The sequence below is a fragment of the Microtus oregoni genome, unplaced genomic scaffold (assembly GCF_018167655.1).
Source record: "Microtus oregoni isolate MIOR12 unplaced genomic scaffold, Mior012 000062F_ref0000492, whole genome shotgun sequence".
Lineage (NCBI taxonomy): Eukaryota > Metazoa > Chordata > Mammalia > Rodentia > Cricetidae > Microtus > Microtus oregoni.
Window position 1 is genome coordinate 8,248,828 of NW_024543872.1, and position 16,691 is coordinate 8,265,518.

At 43.6% G+C, this 16,691-nt stretch overlaps 1 protein-coding gene across 5 annotated transcripts in view; it reads left to right on the forward strand.

Annotated features, from left to right (window-relative positions):
* LOC121439550 (general transcription factor 3C polypeptide 2) overlaps nucleotides 1-15,645 on the forward strand; it is a 24,910-nt gene extending 9,265 nt beyond the window's left edge. For all 5 annotated transcript variants that reach the window (XM_041640058.1, XM_041640056.1, XM_041640060.1 and 2 more), the window contains 15 exons: nucleotides 709-803; nucleotides 1,058-1,135; nucleotides 1,823-1,921; nucleotides 2,351-2,578; nucleotides 2,730-2,841; nucleotides 3,025-3,133; nucleotides 5,087-5,112; nucleotides 5,717-5,846; nucleotides 10,834-10,978; nucleotides 11,064-11,225; nucleotides 11,374-11,461; nucleotides 11,678-11,806; nucleotides 12,968-13,117; nucleotides 13,408-13,515; nucleotides 13,887-15,645. In XM_041640058.1, the coding sequence (XP_041495992.1) occupies nucleotides 709-803; nucleotides 1,058-1,135; nucleotides 1,823-1,921; nucleotides 2,351-2,578; nucleotides 2,730-2,841; nucleotides 3,025-3,133; nucleotides 5,087-5,112; nucleotides 5,717-5,846; nucleotides 10,834-10,978; nucleotides 11,064-11,225; nucleotides 11,374-11,461; nucleotides 11,678-11,806; nucleotides 12,968-13,117; nucleotides 13,408-13,515; nucleotides 13,887-14,105 (1,878 nt within the window). In that variant the 3' untranslated portion in view covers nucleotides 14,106-15,645. The remainder of the gene's footprint in view (nucleotides 1-708; nucleotides 804-1,057; nucleotides 1,136-1,822; nucleotides 1,922-2,350; nucleotides 2,579-2,729; nucleotides 2,842-3,024; nucleotides 3,134-5,086; nucleotides 5,113-5,716; nucleotides 5,847-10,833; nucleotides 10,979-11,063; nucleotides 11,226-11,373; nucleotides 11,462-11,677; nucleotides 11,807-12,967; nucleotides 13,118-13,407; nucleotides 13,516-13,886) is intronic.
* Nucleotides 15,646-16,691: the final 1,046 nt, after the last annotated feature.

Below are 16,691 nucleotides of genomic sequence, written 5' to 3' on the forward strand. Positions count from 1 at the left end.
AAGAGGGCACCAGATCTCATTACAGATGGTTGTGAGCCACCATGTGGTTGCTAGGAATTGAACTCAGGACCTCTGGAAGAACAGTCAGTGATCTTAACCTCTGAGCATCTCTCAGCCCCTCTCCACTGCTTTTTTGCTTTGTTTTGTTTTGTTTTGTTTTAGATCGGGTCTCTTTCCTCCCCCAAATGCTGGGGATAGAAGCATGAACCACCATATTTTTATTCACTTATTTCTTAATTTAATTGATTTCTGGTTTTTCTTTTTTACTTTAGTCCTTAATTTAGTTCTGTAGATACAACTTGTAGAAAAGTTGTGACAGAGCCAAATTTATAATGTTGTAAGCTTTATAATTGGGCTTAAAGGTGATAGTCATCCCTGGGATGTGGGTGAGATTCCAGGACTGTATATGTAAAGAGTGCTCTCCTTGACCTGTCTGAGGAATGAGTGTCTTTAAAGGAATGCAGTGGGAGGAATCACTAGCACTGTCCCTCAGGGCAGGAGTTTCAGCTCAGTGTACAAGAGTCCTCTGGGGAAGGAGAGAATGCTTCAATAGTTAGAGTTAATTGGACCACAAGTCTATATAGATGCTAATAGGGCAGTTGGGAGGATACGTAAAAACCAAAGAAAGTTAAAAAGTGAGAAAGAAAGCTATCTTCTGGGACTTTCTCCAACCTAGAATATTTATACTTTCTGTAATTTGATCCTCAGAAGCAGAAACCACACTGCCGGGGCATGGCTCCCAATGGCTTACCCAATTATATTATGGCTCCTGTTTGGAAGTGCCTGCACCTCACCAAGGACCTGTGAGCTTTGGGGACAGGGACTGAGGGTGAGAGGGTGGAGGAGGAATATAAGGACCATCTGGAAAGAGGGAAGCCCTTGCTAATGTAGAAAGTGGTGGTAACATCTTTACTTAGAAAAACTGTTAAGGGCAAAATCTTTCTTTACTTGACCACTTTTTAAGGGCTGGTTACTCCCACCCTCACAGAAAATGGTTTTAGACAGTGCCATGTAGAATCTGTCTCCTTTTCCACTGATGATGCTTCTGTCTCTCTAGCCGAGAACAGCAGCATTCATTCTGGGAGTTTGCTGAATGGATTCCAGTAGCCTGGAAGTGGCAGCTGTTATCGGAACTGTAAGTTGGATTGACATCCCTGAAGCTGTATTACTTTTCTATTACTGTGATAGAATAATCTGACAAAAGTAGGAAGCATTTTTTTTTTTTTTTTTTTTTTTTGGCTCACAGAGTCAAAGGCACTTGCGAGTCATGGTAGGAAAGTCCTGGCAGAACCTTGAAGCAGCTGGTTGCTCTTTATCTGTAGTTGGGAAGTCAAGATCAGTGGGTGCTCAGCTATTTTATCCAGTCCAGGACCCAAGCCCATGAACATTTAGGGTGAATTGTCCCATTTCAATTAACCTAATAAAATCATTCACAGACTTACCCAGAGGCCAACCTAATTTAGGTAAACCGTCACAGGTATGCCCCCAGACTTACCTAATAGATAATTCTAGGCCCTGTCAAGAAAAACCACCAAAGTCCTCGAAGGAGAGGGAGAGGACAGACAAGTGACAAAGAATTTTTTTTTTCTAAAGATTTAATTATGTATACAGTATTCTGTCTGCATATATGCTTGCAGGCCAGAAGAGGGCACAAGATCTCATTACGGATGCATGTGGTTTCTGGGAATTGAACTCATAACGTTTGGAAGAGCAGTCAGTGCTCTTAACCTCTGAGCCATCTCCCCAGCCCCCAACCAAGAATTCTTTAGTGTACAGTGGGAAAATTCTTCTGAGTTGAAGCTAATGTTTTTGCTTCCTGCAGTGAAGCAGCTCCTTACCTGCCACAGGAGGAGAAGTCCCCCCTGTTCTCTGTACACCGTGAAGGAATTCCTGAGGATGGCACAATCTACAGAATAAACAGGTAAAAGACAGCCACTCAGCTCTTTCTCTGATTCTCGAAGATGTTTCGAGGATTAACAGATTAGCCCTGTCCTCTCCTGAGTGCTGTTCTGGTTGGTTCTGAGAATAGAGTCCAGCTGTAACAAGCTAGTCCTCTGTAATGTACAGTATTCAGCTCTCTCCAAGCTGGGCTAGAGATGTTTGGAGACTCAGGTGGTCCAAGTCACAAGATGGCATGCATTTAGCATGAAAGAACAGCTTCTCATCTTTGGAAGTGAGCTGGCGTTCATTTCTGAGAGTGAAGGGAGGGAAGCGTGAGTGGGGGCGAGTCCTCCTCCAGCCACAGGCTAATTTTCAGAGTCTCATATAAGCTGGTCACCTGTTCCAGTGGGACTTGCCATTTTGACCTTCCATTTCCTAATATCTCTGTTACTCTCTGACCTTTCTCTAGATTTAGCTCGATCACAGCACACCCAGAGCGCTGGGATGTGTCCTTCTTCACAGGAGGACCACTCTGGGCTCTGGACTGGTGCCCAGTGCCTGAAGGGTCAGCAGCCTCACAGTATGTGGCCCTTTTCTCCAGCCCAGACATGAATGAGACACACCCACTGAGCCAGCTTCATTCAGGCCCTGGGCTGCTGCAGCTCTGGGGCCTTGGGACATTGCAGCAAGAAAGCTGGTGAGGTGGGGCTGGGACACTGCCACAGGCAGGTGGGTGAGGGAGAAACGAGGCTGGGAAAGGGCTTGCATTGCACTGAGATGAGACGAGGAAATGGAGCTGTTAGTCCTAGGCTTTTCCTACCTACTGTGTCCCATGTTTCTCTCCCCAGTCCTGGCAACAGGGCCCACTTTGTCTATGGGATTGCCTGTGACAGTGGATGTATCTGGGACCTCAAATTCTGCCCCAGTGGGGCATGGGAACATCCAGAAACCCCTCGGAAGGTACTTCTAGTTGACTGTGGGCTAGCTGTTGGAGGTCTTAGGGCTGGAGGAAGGAGAGTGTGGTTGGTGGGTGGGGGTTTTCCAGAAATCCCATGTCCTGTTCTGAGAGACACCCTCAGGTTTTCTGAGAGGCACCTGAAAGCAGCAAACCTCAGCACAGATCTGCTCCCCCCCACTCTCCAGGCTCCTCTTCTGCCTCGGCTGGGTCTTTTAGCCCTGGCCTGCTCAGATGGGAAGGTACTGCTGTTCAGTCTGCCGCATCCTGAGGCCCTCCTGGCTCAGCAGCCTCCAGGCAAGTAGCACAACTACTACAGTGGTGGTAGCTGGACTCTCAGCTTGTCTAACTCCTGTGACCCAGATAGTCTCGAGCGTAAAAGCTTGATTAGGCAGACTTCTGTGATGGAAATATGACTTCAGTTTTTCTTTTTGTTTGTTTGTTAAGACAAGGTTTCTCTGTGTAACAGTCCTAGTTGTCCTGGGACTAGCTCTGTCAGGCTGGCCTCGAACTCACAGAGATCCATCTGCCTCTGTTTCCCTTGTGCTGGTCTCAGGATTCCCCTCACCTATGTTTAGGCAGTATCTTGTAGGGGCCATTTGTAGTGATGAGGCGAGCAGGCCTGCTTTTCTTCCCCTCCTAGCTCCGCACAGCTAGCTTAGCCCCAGAATAATTACACGGAAACTGTATTCTTTTAAGCACTTCCTGGCCCATTATCTCTAGCCTCTTACTGGCTAACTCTCGCATCTTGATTAACCCATTTCTAATAATCTGTGTAGCATCACGAGGTGGTGGCTTACTGGGAAGATTCTAGCCTACATCCATCTTGGGTTGGAGCTTCATCGCATCTGACCTACTATGCTTTCTTTCTCCCAGCATTCTGTTCTGTCTACTCCACGTATCTAAATTCTGCCCTATCAAAAAGCCAAGGCAGTTTCTTTATTAACCAGTGAGAGTAACACATAGATATATGACCCTCCTCCATCAGTATCTTTTAGGAAGAGTTAAAAAAGGCAGATCCTATTTTTTTCTCCAACAATACTTAAGTATTTAAAAGGAAGGTATCTGGATTTAAGCCTTTGAGTGTTTGGTGTTTGGTAGTCTGTTGGAGAAATAGGTTGAGGCAGACATAGGGCAACTGGCCTGTCCAGTACCGTGACATCGTGATGTGATATCATCTACAAAGCTCATTTCCACACTTGAATTACCAAAACATGAAAAATCTGGTAATGTGTTCAATAGAGTTGCTATTTTGTGTTGAGTCACATTCTTAGCTATTCTTAGCTGCATGCAGCTTAAAAGATTGAACAAGTCTCATAGATAATTTCTTTAGAAAGTTTTGAGATAATAGGGAACTTGGGAGACAGGTGTGTACTTGGATCTCTGTAAGTCCAAGGCCAGCTTGAACTTCAAGTGAGTTCCAGGACAACCAGAGCTCTGTAGAGAGACCTGTCTGAAAAAAAAAAAAACATAAAGAAAAAAAAAGGTTTAGATATAAAAGGAGGCAGGTAAATGAGGATGCCGCTTAGTGAATATGCACCAAAGGAGGTTTTATGTGCTTCTTTTAGTTGAATTTTTTGAAGCAGAGTCTCATGTAGCCCAGACTAGCCTTGAACTTACCATGTAGCTGAGGATAACTTTGAACTTCTTTTCCTTCTTTTTCCACTTCATGTTCTGGGATTACAGGTCTACACTACCACACTTGTCTCTGTGTTTAATAACTCTATAGAAGAGACATAGAAATGTAGGAACAAGTCAGTAAGGACAGAACACATGGATAATGAAAACAGAGTTCTGAGCAAATGAGCAGAGTTCTAGAAACAGAAAGGAGAGAAGAACATCTGGAGGTGTTAGTGTTTCTCATAGAAGGGATGGTAGTGTTGGGGAAAGAGTGGGGCAGGTGGACATAGTGAGAGAAAGAATGAAAGAAGGGCATTGGGGGGCTGGAGAAATGGCTCAGAGGTTAAGAGCATTGCCTGCTCTTTCAAAGGTCCTGAGTTCAATTCCCAGCAACCACATGGTGGCTTACAACCATCTGTAATGAGGTCTGGTGTCCTCTTCTGGCCTGCAGGCATACACACAGACAGAATATTGTATACATAACAAATAAATAAGTATTTAAAAAAAAAGAAAGAAAGAAAGAAAAGAAAGAAAGAAAGAAGGGCATTGCTGAGGCGTGAGAGAGGAGGAGCTCAGTCCTGTGGATCCAAAGCATCAACTATCTACTATTCTTGTTTTTCTTCCTTACAGATGCTATGAAGCCTGCCATCTACAAGGTGAGTGAGGAGCCTGTTAACTTAGCTGAGGCTGCATCTGCCTAGAGCCTTATTTTACAGAGTCTACAGTGAGTCTTTCACTTCTGAAAGTATCCCCTTTCTCAGCCGGGTGGTGGGACATGCCTTTAATCCCAGCACTTGGGAGGCAGAGGCAGGCGGAACTCTGAGTTGGAGACCAGCCTGGCTACAGAGTGAGTTCCAGGACAGCTAAGGCTACACAGAGAAACCCTGCCTCAAAAAAAAAAAAAAAGAAAGAAAGAAAGAGAAGAAAAACTGATTTGAGGGGGTTGGAGACACTTTGTCCTCTTGTAGAGGACCCGGGTTTGGTTCTTAGCACCTACATGGAGGCTCACAACCAACCATAACTCTGGTTCCAGGAGATCTGACCCTGCCCCTTCTCAGTTCCTTGGACACCAAGCAGTTATGTGGTACACACATACCTTCCCTCCCTCTCTCTCTCTCTCTCTTTCTCTCTCTCACACACACACACACAGAAGCCACTTAGACACGTAGAATAAACCTTGAGGGGAAAAAAAACTAATTAGAGTCTCCTTTCAAACAGTAAGAGCTCCTAATCCTAATCCCAGCTCTTCTGTCCTTACAGGTACAGTGTTTGGCAACCCTTCAGGTAGGGTCTGTGCAAGCTTCAGACCCCTCTGAGTGTGGTCAGTGCCTTAGCCTGGCTTGGATGCCTACCAGGCCCCACCACCACCTGGCTGCAGGATACTATAATGGTAAAAACCAAGACCTGTTGCTCTTTAAGCTTTTTATATGTGCTTGGGTTTGGATTGTGTTCTTTTTTGATTAAGCGTAACATTATATTATAGTTTAAAATCAGAGCTGGAGAGATTTCTCAGCAGTTACATACATTTGCTGCTCTTGCAGAGGACCTGGGTTTGGTTTCTAGCACCCACCTATAGCTCACAACTATCTATAACTCCAGTTCCAAGGGATCCAAAGCCTTCTGGTCTCAGGGTCCTTAGCATGCACATGGTGCTCAAACAGACATGCAAGCAAAAATACTCATATGCACTAAATAGAGTAAATCTTTATACAAATTCAAGCATTGTAAAAAAAAATACACAAAGAAGAAATGTCACTATAATTTTTTCAGTAAGAAAATTATTGGGTGGGATATAGTTCAGTTGGTAGAATGCTTACTTTGCATTTCTTTTTTCAATCCTCACACTCCATAAACTAGGCATAATGTTACATGTCTGTAATCTTAACGCTTGGGAGGTGGAGGCAGGATGATCAGAAATTCAAGGTTGGGGGTATAACTCAGTAGTAGAGCATTTACTGCAGAAGTTTGAAGAAAATAAGTGTTTGATCCGGTAGTGGTGGCACACACCATTAATCCCAGCACTTGGGCAGAGGCAGACAGGTCTCTGAGTTCAAGATCATCTTAGTCTATAGAGCAAGTTCTAGGACTTCCAGAGTTACACAGAGAGACCCTATCTCAAAAAAAAAAAAAAAAAAAAAAACCCTAAAACTATTTAAGGTTAGCCTGGGCTATTCTGTCATTATCTCAAAAGAAAGATGTGAACATCCTCTACAATGATGAGAAAACATTGAATATTTGCAAGTTAAAAGTCAATTCAGAGTTAAATGGGAGTGCTGGCTAGATGGCTCATTAGGTGAAGATATCTGCCCTGAAGCCTGATAACCTGAGTTTGATCCCTGAGACCCCACAACAGGGGAGAAGCAGCTGCTATAGGTTGTTCTCTGACCCCCACACACCAGCTGTGACATGCCTGGACTCACACATAAAAGAAGGAAATATAATAATTTTTTAAGTTAATAGAACAACTTAGGGGATCTGGAGAGGTGGCTCAGTTGTTAACAAACAGTCCTTGCTGCTTTTCCAGAGGACCCATCTTCAGTTCTTAGCACCAGTGTCGGGCAGCCCACTCATCTGCAGCTCAGCTCCAGGGCATCAGACATCTTCCAGCCTGTCAGGGCACACATGACATACATATTTTAAAAAATATTTTTTGGGGGGCTGGAGAGATGGCTCAGAGGTTAAGAGCATTGCCTGCTTTTCCAAAGGTCTTGAGTTCAATTCCCAGTAACCACATGGTGGGTCACAACCATCTGTAATGAGGTCTGGTGCCCTCTTCTGGCCTGCAGGCATACACACAGACAGAATATTGTATACATAATAAAATATTTTTTAAAAAATATTTTTTTAAGCCGGGCGGAGGTGGCGCACGCCTTTAATCCCAGCACTCGGGAGGCAGAGGCAAGCGGATCTCTGTGAGTTCGAGACCAGCCTGGTCTACAGAGTTAGTTCCAGGACAGGCTCCAAAAAGCCACAGAGAAACCCTGTCTCGAAAATCCAAAAAAAAAAATATATATTTTTTTTTTACTTTAAAGTTTTTGTTTGATTGATTGTTTTTGTTTTTTTGATAGCATTTCTTTGTAGCTTTGGAGCCTGCCCTGGAACTAGCTCTTGTAGACCAGGCTGGCCTTGAACTCACAGATCCATCTGCCTCTACACCACCACTGCCCGGCCCAATTAAAAGAATTTTAAGAAGAACTGGACACTGCTAGCTTGTGGTGGCACATGCCTTTAATCCCGACACTCAGAGACAGACAGGAGGATCTCTGTGAGTCTGAGGCCAGCCTGGTCTATATAGTGAGTTTCAGGATAGCCAGAGCTACATAGAGAAACCCTGTCTCGGGGAGGGGCAGGGTGGGTAGTACTGAATAAACAGCCCAGAATGTAAAATTGCTGCTAAGCCTGACAATCTGAGTTTGATCCCCAGGATTCTCACAGTCAAAGGAGAGAACTGACTCCCTTAGGATGGTCTTCTATACACATGCTGTGGTACACAAATACAAAACAAATTTATATAATTCAAATAAATAATTAGATGGACAGAACTGGTATATACATATAATAAAGTACTAAGCAATTTAGAAAAAAAATGATGTCTCCTGACATATAGCATGGATACAGCTCAGAACAGCTACCACAATGCCTGCTGATCACTAGTGTGATATGCAGATAGTTGCTTTCCTCATTCATAAAGAGTCATAAGGAATTTTGACAGTGATGGGAATATTTGGGTTCTTGTTTGTGGGGTTTTTTTTTTTCCTGGTGCAAGTGCCTGTCAAACTCATGGAATCATGTGCTTGAAATAAATGTACTTAACATAAATGTTTCCACTATGAAATAGAAAAGAGAAAAATTCTCTGATAATACAGGAGTTCATCATGGGAATTTAAAGAAGGACAACCTTATAGTAAAAGATCATACTATGTAAGCTGTTTAATGTAAAGGTGTTGGGGCTGGAGAAGTGGCTCAGTTAAGATCACTGACTGCTCTTCCAGAGGACCTGGGTTCGATTCCTGGCATCTACAGGCAGGTCACAGCTGACCGTAGTGCTCCAGGATCCAGTGTGTGGTGGGCCTGCTGTACAAGGCTATAATCAGCTACTTGGATCCTGAGGTAGGAGGCTCAAGCTCAAGGAATACACATTCAAAATTAAAAATAGAAAGATTAGCAAGTGCCTACATAATATTCATTAGATTCTGGATATAATCCCCCAGTTCTTCAAATAAGTACAATTTAAAGGTATTTAATTACATATATTTTACATTTACTTATTAACTCAATGAGGGGCAATGTGTGGAGGTTAGAGGACAACTTACTTGGTTCTTTTTTTCAACCATGTAGGTAGGATCAAACTCAAGTTGTCGGGTTTGGCAGCAGACAGCCTTACTACTGAGCCTCTTTTATTGTTTTTAAGTAACAGTCTCATTTTCAGAGATCAGTATACTTTCTCTCAAGAAGATGAGGAAATTAATGCTTTTTTAAACCTACGTCACTCTTGTGTCTGTTTTCTGCTTTTCTCAGATGGTATTTCATCATCACGACACATGGCTCATGCTGTATTGCTATGTTACACTTCTCCCAGTACTAGGGATTGAACACAGCCCTTGCATATGTGAGATAAGCTGCTTTAGCTGAAGTGATCTAATGATTGTCTCCCTGAGATCTCTCAGCTCAGTCTCCTGCTTCCACTGCTGAGTTATTTTCATTGCTTGCCTACAATTCACTGTATTTGTTTTGTTTTTTGAAAAAGGTTCATAAATGCTACACTTGCTACGCTTATATATATATAAGATTTTTAATGTCCTTTTATCTTTTCTTTTTATCTGAGTTACATTTCTGAATACCTCTTCTTTGCTAGCCTTGTTTTTTTATTTGTTTTTAGTTTTGTTTGTTTGTTTCTTTTTTTTTTTTTTTTTTCGAGACTGGGTTTTTCTGTTGCTTTGGATCCTGTCCTGAAACTCACTTTGTAGACCAGGCTGGCCTTGAACTCACAGAGATCCATTGACTCTGCCTCCCAAGTGCTGGGATTAAAGGTGTGTGTCTGGGCCTAGGGAGTTGGCTCAGAGGTTAAGGACACCGCCTGTTCCTCCAAAGGACCTAGGTTCAATTCCCAGCACTCACATGCAGTTTACAACTGTCTGTAACCCCAGTTCCAGGGGATTTGACACCTTCACACCAATTCACATTAAAAAAGTGTAAAAAATTTAAAAAGGGGGGGTGTGCCACCACTGCCTGGCTCGCCTTGTTTTAAGTCAAGTCGTTTTCTGTATGTACATCTGTTGTCTCTTCCTCTCCATTCTGTTGTTTTTATTGTTGTAGAGCAGAATTAGAAATTTTCTGGGTTTTTTGTTTTGTTTTGTTTTTTGGAGACAGGGTTTCTCCATGTAACAGCCCTGGCTATCCTGGAACTCGCTTTGTAGACCATGCTGGCCTCGAGTTCTGCCTGTCTCTGCCTCCCGAGTGTTGGGATTAATGGTGTATGCCACCATTGCCCAGCCAAGAAAATTTTTGTAATGAGCCAAATAGTAGTGATTTTAGACTTTTTAAGCTAATTTGCCATTATTGGTGCTAAATTCTGTTATTTGGGTATGTAATCAACCCAAGATGTTGTGTAAATGAATAGGTATGACAGTGTTTCAGTATAATTTGCCAGAACAGGCAGCCTAAGCAAGACATTATGGCTGATAGCGACATTGGAGGAGAGCCCAAAGGATGCTGTGAGTGTGAGGCCAGCCGAGGCTGCACACTAAGATGCTGTCTCCAAAGAGTGTGACACTAACTAACTCCATTCTTGTGAGATGAAGCACATTTATTCCCTAGTACCCAAATAAAAAAAGGCAAAACTGAATCTGTCAGATCTGCTGGTTGTAGTCTGCCAACTAGTATTCTAAAGGGCTTTTAGTTTGTTTGGTTGCGATAGGGTTTCATGGTGCATCCCAGGTAGATCACCCTGCCTCAGCCCGAATGCCAAGATTATAAGCATGTGCCACTGTCAGCCATGTGCACTTTTTTTTTTTTTTTTAAGACAGGGTTTCTCCGTAGCTTTTTTGGTTCCTGTCCTGGTCGTCATCAGCTGGTCGTCATCATCCCTGCTCTTTCATTGTAGTTTGGATTTGAGAGTCAGGAGACAAAAGTCTGGGATCCCAAAGAAATGAGAACAGAGAACCAGCACCCTTCCTTTAACACAGTGGTTCCTGACCTCCTGACGCTGCCGCCCTTTAGCACAGTTCCTCATGTTGTGGTGACCCCACCATAAAATTATTTCAACAGTTCTGGATCCGGATGTAAATATTTTTGGAGATAGAGGTTTGTCAAAGAAGTCACGACCCACAGGTTGAGAACCACTGCTTTAATGTCTACATATTCTATCCCTACTTTAGGCATGGTGGTTTTCTGGAATCTTCCCACTAATTCACCCCTCCAACGGATACGTCTCCCTGATGGCTCCTTAAAGCTGTATCCCTTCCAGTGTTTCTTAGCCCATGACCAGGCTGTTCGTACAATTCAATGGTGCAAAGCTAACAGGTACAGAGTTTGAGGGCTGTGGAAGGGGACTCTGTAGCAGGCTGCCTCTTCCATATTGGCTCTGATGTGTTCTCCCGTCTTTCAGTCATTTCCTGGTTTCTGCGGGGAGCGACCGGAAAATCAAATTCTGGGATCTTCGGCGACCTTATGAACCAATAAATTGTATCAAGCGCTTCTTGAGTACAGAGCTTTCCTGGCTGCTCCCCTACAATGGTGTCACCGTGGCTCAGGACAACTGCTATGCCTCGTACGGCAAGATGGAGCTATGAGTTGGGACAGGCTCTAAGGGTTGGAGCAGAAATGGGAAAGGAGGGTTGGGTTGTTCTGAATTCTGTAGGAAAAGAATTTATTATTCTTAGAAGAAGGACAGTTTATTCTATCTCTCTTTCTCATAGTTACGGACTCTGTGGAATTCATTACATCGATGCTGGTTACCTTGGTTTTAAGGCCTACTTTACTGCTCCACGAAAAGGCACCGTCTGGGTGAGCTCCTTCTTCCAGCTTCAGTAGGCAGGAGATGCTCATTTGCTCACTGTAGTAGTCAGGGCACAAGGAGGAACTAACGATATAAGATAATTCCATCTTTAGGGATTTGAGTTGTTTCTCCGGATCTCTCTCCCCAGCCTCAGACAGTATAGTCACCATCACAGGCAAATGAATGAGTAAATGGATGAAATAAATTTGCTCTCTTCCTATTAGAGTCTTTCAGGTTCAGACTGGCTCGGGACAGTAGCTGCAGGAGATATATCTGGGGAGCTCATTGCAGCTATTTTACCTGATATGGCATCAAACCCAATTAATGTCAAGAAACCTGCAGAAAGAAGATTTGTGAGTATACGAACATTTATCTATAGGTCATAATCTACTTGCCTCGTCAGCTCTTGGTAGAATGCAAACTAGTGCTTGGTCTCCAAGCTCTGATACTGTCCTTGTTATGGCAAGGAATTTGGTATAATCTTCTCTGCCCTGTTGGAACGGAGCATGTGTGTTTGGTTGGTTGGTTGGTTGGTTTTTCGAGACAGGGTTTCTCTGTAGTTTTGGAGCCTGTCCTGGAACTAGCTCTCGTAGACCAGGCTGGTCTCAAACTCACAGAGATCCGCTTGCCTCTGCCTCCCAAGTGCTGGGATTAAGGGCATGAGCCACCACTGCCAGGCCTGAGCATGTTTTTTAAAAATTGTTTCCATCGGCCTGGAGGGATGGCTCAGCCGTTAAAGGCTAGGCTCACAACCAAAAATTGTTTCCATCATATTTATTTTGTGTATATATGTATGGGTGGTGGTGTGCATGCCAGAAGGCAACTTATAAGTCAGTTTTCTTTCTCTCTCTGTCTCTCTCTTTCTCTCTTTTCTCTCTCTCTCTCTCTCTCTCTCTCTCTCTCTCTCTCCACCATATAGATCCTGAAGATTAAACTCAAGTTACCAGACCTAGCATCTAGAGCTTTTATCCACAGCCACCGCACTGGCTCCAGTGTTTTGTTTTGTTTTGGGTTTTCAAGACAGGGTTTCTCTATGATAGCCCTAGCTGTCCTGGAACTTGCTTTGTAGTCCTGGCCTCAAACTCACAGAGATCCGTCTGCCTCTGCCTCATAAGTAAAGGGGTGCACCATCACAGACTGCCATGGAGTGTATTTTTACTCTTACTACTTTTAAGACTTTGCCACAGTAAGCCAGTTTACTTTCTGCTTTTGTGTTTCAGTATGTTAAAATCTAATCTCAGGTGGTGGTACATGCCTTTAATCCCACCACTCAGAAAGCAGAGGCCAGCTTGGTCTACAAAGCAAGTTCCAGGACAACTAGGGCTACACAGAGAAACCCTGCCTCAAAACAAACAAACAACAAAAAGAAAAAGAAAAGAAATCTAAGGCTAGAGAGATGGTCTGCTAAGCCCATGTGCTGAATTCAGCCTGAATTCCTCGTACTGGCATGTGTGATGCATGCAGTTGTAAATAAAAATAAAATTGTAAGACACTAATTTTTGGTCTTCTCCTAGCCTATCTATAAAGCAGATCTGATAGCATACCAGGATAGCCCTGAAGACCAAGATTCCTTGGCCACCTCTGAGACCCCCAATCCTCCCAAAGCGAGAACGTACACTGAGACCATCAATCACCACTACCTACTCTTTCAGGATACAGATCTGGTAAGCTGTGGCTACAAGTCAGTGTGGCATTAGAAAAGGTAGACACTTGGCTGGAGAGATGGCTCAGAGGCTAAGAGCACTGGCTGCTCTTTCAGAGATCCTGAGTTCAATTCCCAGCATTCCATGGTGGCTTACAACCATCCATAATGAGATCTGGTGCCCTCTTCTGTCGTTCAAGCAGAACACTGCTTGAATGTACATAATGAATGAATGAATGAATGAATCTTAAAGGAAAAGATAGAAACCTTAGATAACAGGCAATCCTAAGGAATTCTACTTGTGTTCCCCAGAGTTCCTTCCACAATCTACTCCGTAGAGAACCGATGCTGCGCATGCAGGAAGGAGAGGGGCATTCTCAGCTTTGCCTGGATAGGCTGCAACTTGAAGCTATTCACAAGGTGAGAGACTAAATGGCAGCAGAGACGGCTAGAGGAGAAGCAGCCTTGGTGACCTGGGTCATGGTACAGAGAGCTCATTCATTATCTCATGGTCTAGTCCTGATAGTGACTTGATTTTATTTGGTTGGTTGGTTTTGGGTGTTCTCTCTATGTAGCTCTGGCTCTCCTGGAGCTCACTTTGTAGACCAGGTTGGCCTAAAACTCAAAGATATATATATATATATATATATATATATATATATATATATATCTTCCTATCTTTTGGGTACTGGGGTTAAAGGTGGGTGACCTGTTTTTAAAGCTCACACATCTAGGGGTCACTTTAAGACACAACTGCTGAGGCTCTTTTTGGTTTTCTGTTCTCTTCACAGGTACGTTTCAGCCCAAACCTGGACTCCTATGGATGGCTGGTATCTGGGGGGCAGTCAGGGCTGGTTCGGATCCATTTTGTCCGTGGACTCACTTCCCCGCTGGCCCACCGTGTACAGCTTGAAAGCCGAGCCCACTTCAATGCTATGTTCCAAACCTCCTTTTCAACTGAAGGGCCTGGTTTCTCTCCAACCAGCCATTGCCTTCCCCCCAATCCCTAATCTGGTCCACGCAGAACCTCTTGGATTGAAGTCTGCCAAGAACAAATGGCCCCCGTGCACAGAGCATAGGACCTGGGCCCTTCCTGGACAGTGATGGTGCCAGGCCTAGATCTTTAGGCCTACCTGCCCAGAACTCCTTAAATCCCTCTCCTTCCACAGACTTCTGTGGTCACAGCTCCCTGCAGGTAGGGGGGCTCCCCCTCCACAACAATTCCTATGCCTAAAACCGTGGCTCACAAGAAACACTCAGGCCTGACCTAGGCTTGGGAGTCAAATTGCTCATATTGAGCATATTGTGAAGGAGGTAAAGCTAAGTAAAGGTACTGGGTGTTTTTGAGACCACTTGTGAGTGGGTGTTTGGAGAGTCGGAAAGGATCTTCATGAAGGCTCCTGTCGAATTCCAGGATTTGATGTTATTGCCTTCCAATCTTCCTCTTTAGAATAACCAACACACAGGCCCAGTGGGTGACAGTAATTTATTGCTTGTTATACTTTAACTGAGGAACATCCTAAACTCCTATCAGTAGGACAGCGGCCAGCTCTTAGTTGCTCCTGCTTATGAAATATCCCAATCATCGGTCACTTGACACTACTTGAACACTCCTAGATAGTAGTGTTTTTAAAATTTTTGGAGCTGGGTATAATGGTGCACACCTGTAATCCCAGCACTTGGGAGGCCGAGGCAGGAGGATCATAATTTTGCATTCAGTCTGGGCTATCTCATAAAACCAAAAAGTAAGAAAAAAATCTTCCTTTATATCAAGTCAAGAGTATACCTCTATTAATTTTACTAATGGTTGTTAGGAGATGTAGTCATTCCCTGTGAGTGCCCTTTTCAGTACTTAACAGTGTTTCTCAAGTCATTTTTTTCTCTAGATTAAATATCTTTAGTTATTTCAATCATTCTTTTACAAGTCATGATTTTTGATCTTCATGATATGGTCACACTGTTGACATATTAAACATGTTTAAACTGTATAGAAAGTATTTAGAACCCAATAATGTATTGTCATCTGGATAGAGTCCTCTCGTGGATAGCTGCACCTCATATGACTGATACTGCCTCGAAAACACAGGCAGCCCAGTGATGGGAAATGGTCAAGTCACAGCCATGGAACATGTAGGGATACAGACTGAGGTTTGGAAGGAAGTAGTTAGACCATCTTACTAGAAAATAGGAAGCAAATAGGTCGCCCGCTTCCTCTTGGAAGGGATGCAGTCTAGATTAGTATTGCCTGAAACAAACCTAGACTTTAGCACACTCAAGTCTGGTCTGTCATATCTGGGAACAGCCTTCTGCCTGAGTAGTATAGAAGATTTATCAAATACCAGAAAAATCTTTCAGAAGAGAATCAGTAGTTCAGTTGCCTTCCTATATAAAGAGAAAGCAGGCCTGTAGGAAACTCAGGTCCTTAAGCCACGGAAGGACCACAACCCATGTTGGTGTGAAGGAGCCAAGTGTTGTACCAGTCTGTTGTGATCCAGCTTAGGCTGTGTCAGGCTTGCTTTTTGAACTAATAAAGAAGTGCCTTCCATTGCAGAGAAGCTTGGCTTGTCCTGCAGAGCATCCCCTTGACACAGCTCATCCTTGTTTCCCTACTTCCAGTGGTAGAGAAGGTGGGGCCTGGGAACTAAAGACAGCAGTTGTAGGCTGGTGCCAGCAGCCTGCTCCTGATACTGAGTCAGCCTTTATGTTGAACTGAAGACAATGTGGATAATGTTTTTTGCTCTTTTTTCTTCTCCCATGGGCCTTTTCTCATTTTTCTTCCTTCCTTGTATATCTACTTTATAATCCATTGGTTCCTGCTCTTTTCTTCTTTTGGGCCTTAGCTTAGTTTGTCGCCGTCTCCAGTTGTCTTTTCCCAGCATCACCCAAATCCTGTTCATCCTTCAAGATCCCTCCCAGGGCTGGGTTGTAGCTCAATGGAAGAGCATGTGCTTAGCATGTACAAGGCCCTTGGTTCAGTTCCCACCCACCCTATACCCCTGCCCTCCAAAAAAAGAAAAACCAGATCAAATTTCACTTGGGAACTTTTTGTATTTCTCCAAGGAGGGGTATGGTGGACAGGGCCAGGACTTCATGTGTTAGAGAAGAAGGCTGGACGGATGAATATGGTCTATTTTGTGTGCTTTACATGTTACTGAGCGTTATGAGCTTTATACTATTTTATGTAATGATTAGATTCTGAGACGCTGAGCAATCTAAATAAGGTCATATAACTACCAAAACTGGCACTGAGATTTTAACCCATACACTTCCTTAAAAATACTTTTCCAACCTTGCACATTTGACCTATTACATCTACTGATATAAATTCCTTTAACATGTTCTATACACAGGAATCCAAATTCTCTAGTAGCTAATAGGATTCATTCTCCTGTAATCATATGGGAATTGAGTACATGAGCTGAGTGTAAGCAGACAGAACAGGAAAGTTGAGCTTTCTTGACATTTTTGTAGATACATTTTTACCCTACCTGGGGAGGGTAATTGCAGTGGGTTGGGTAAATTACAGCAGGACGAAGGCTTAAGGGTCCCCAAACTGGTTTTCAAACAGTTGTATGCCTCTTTGCTTAAAATGACTC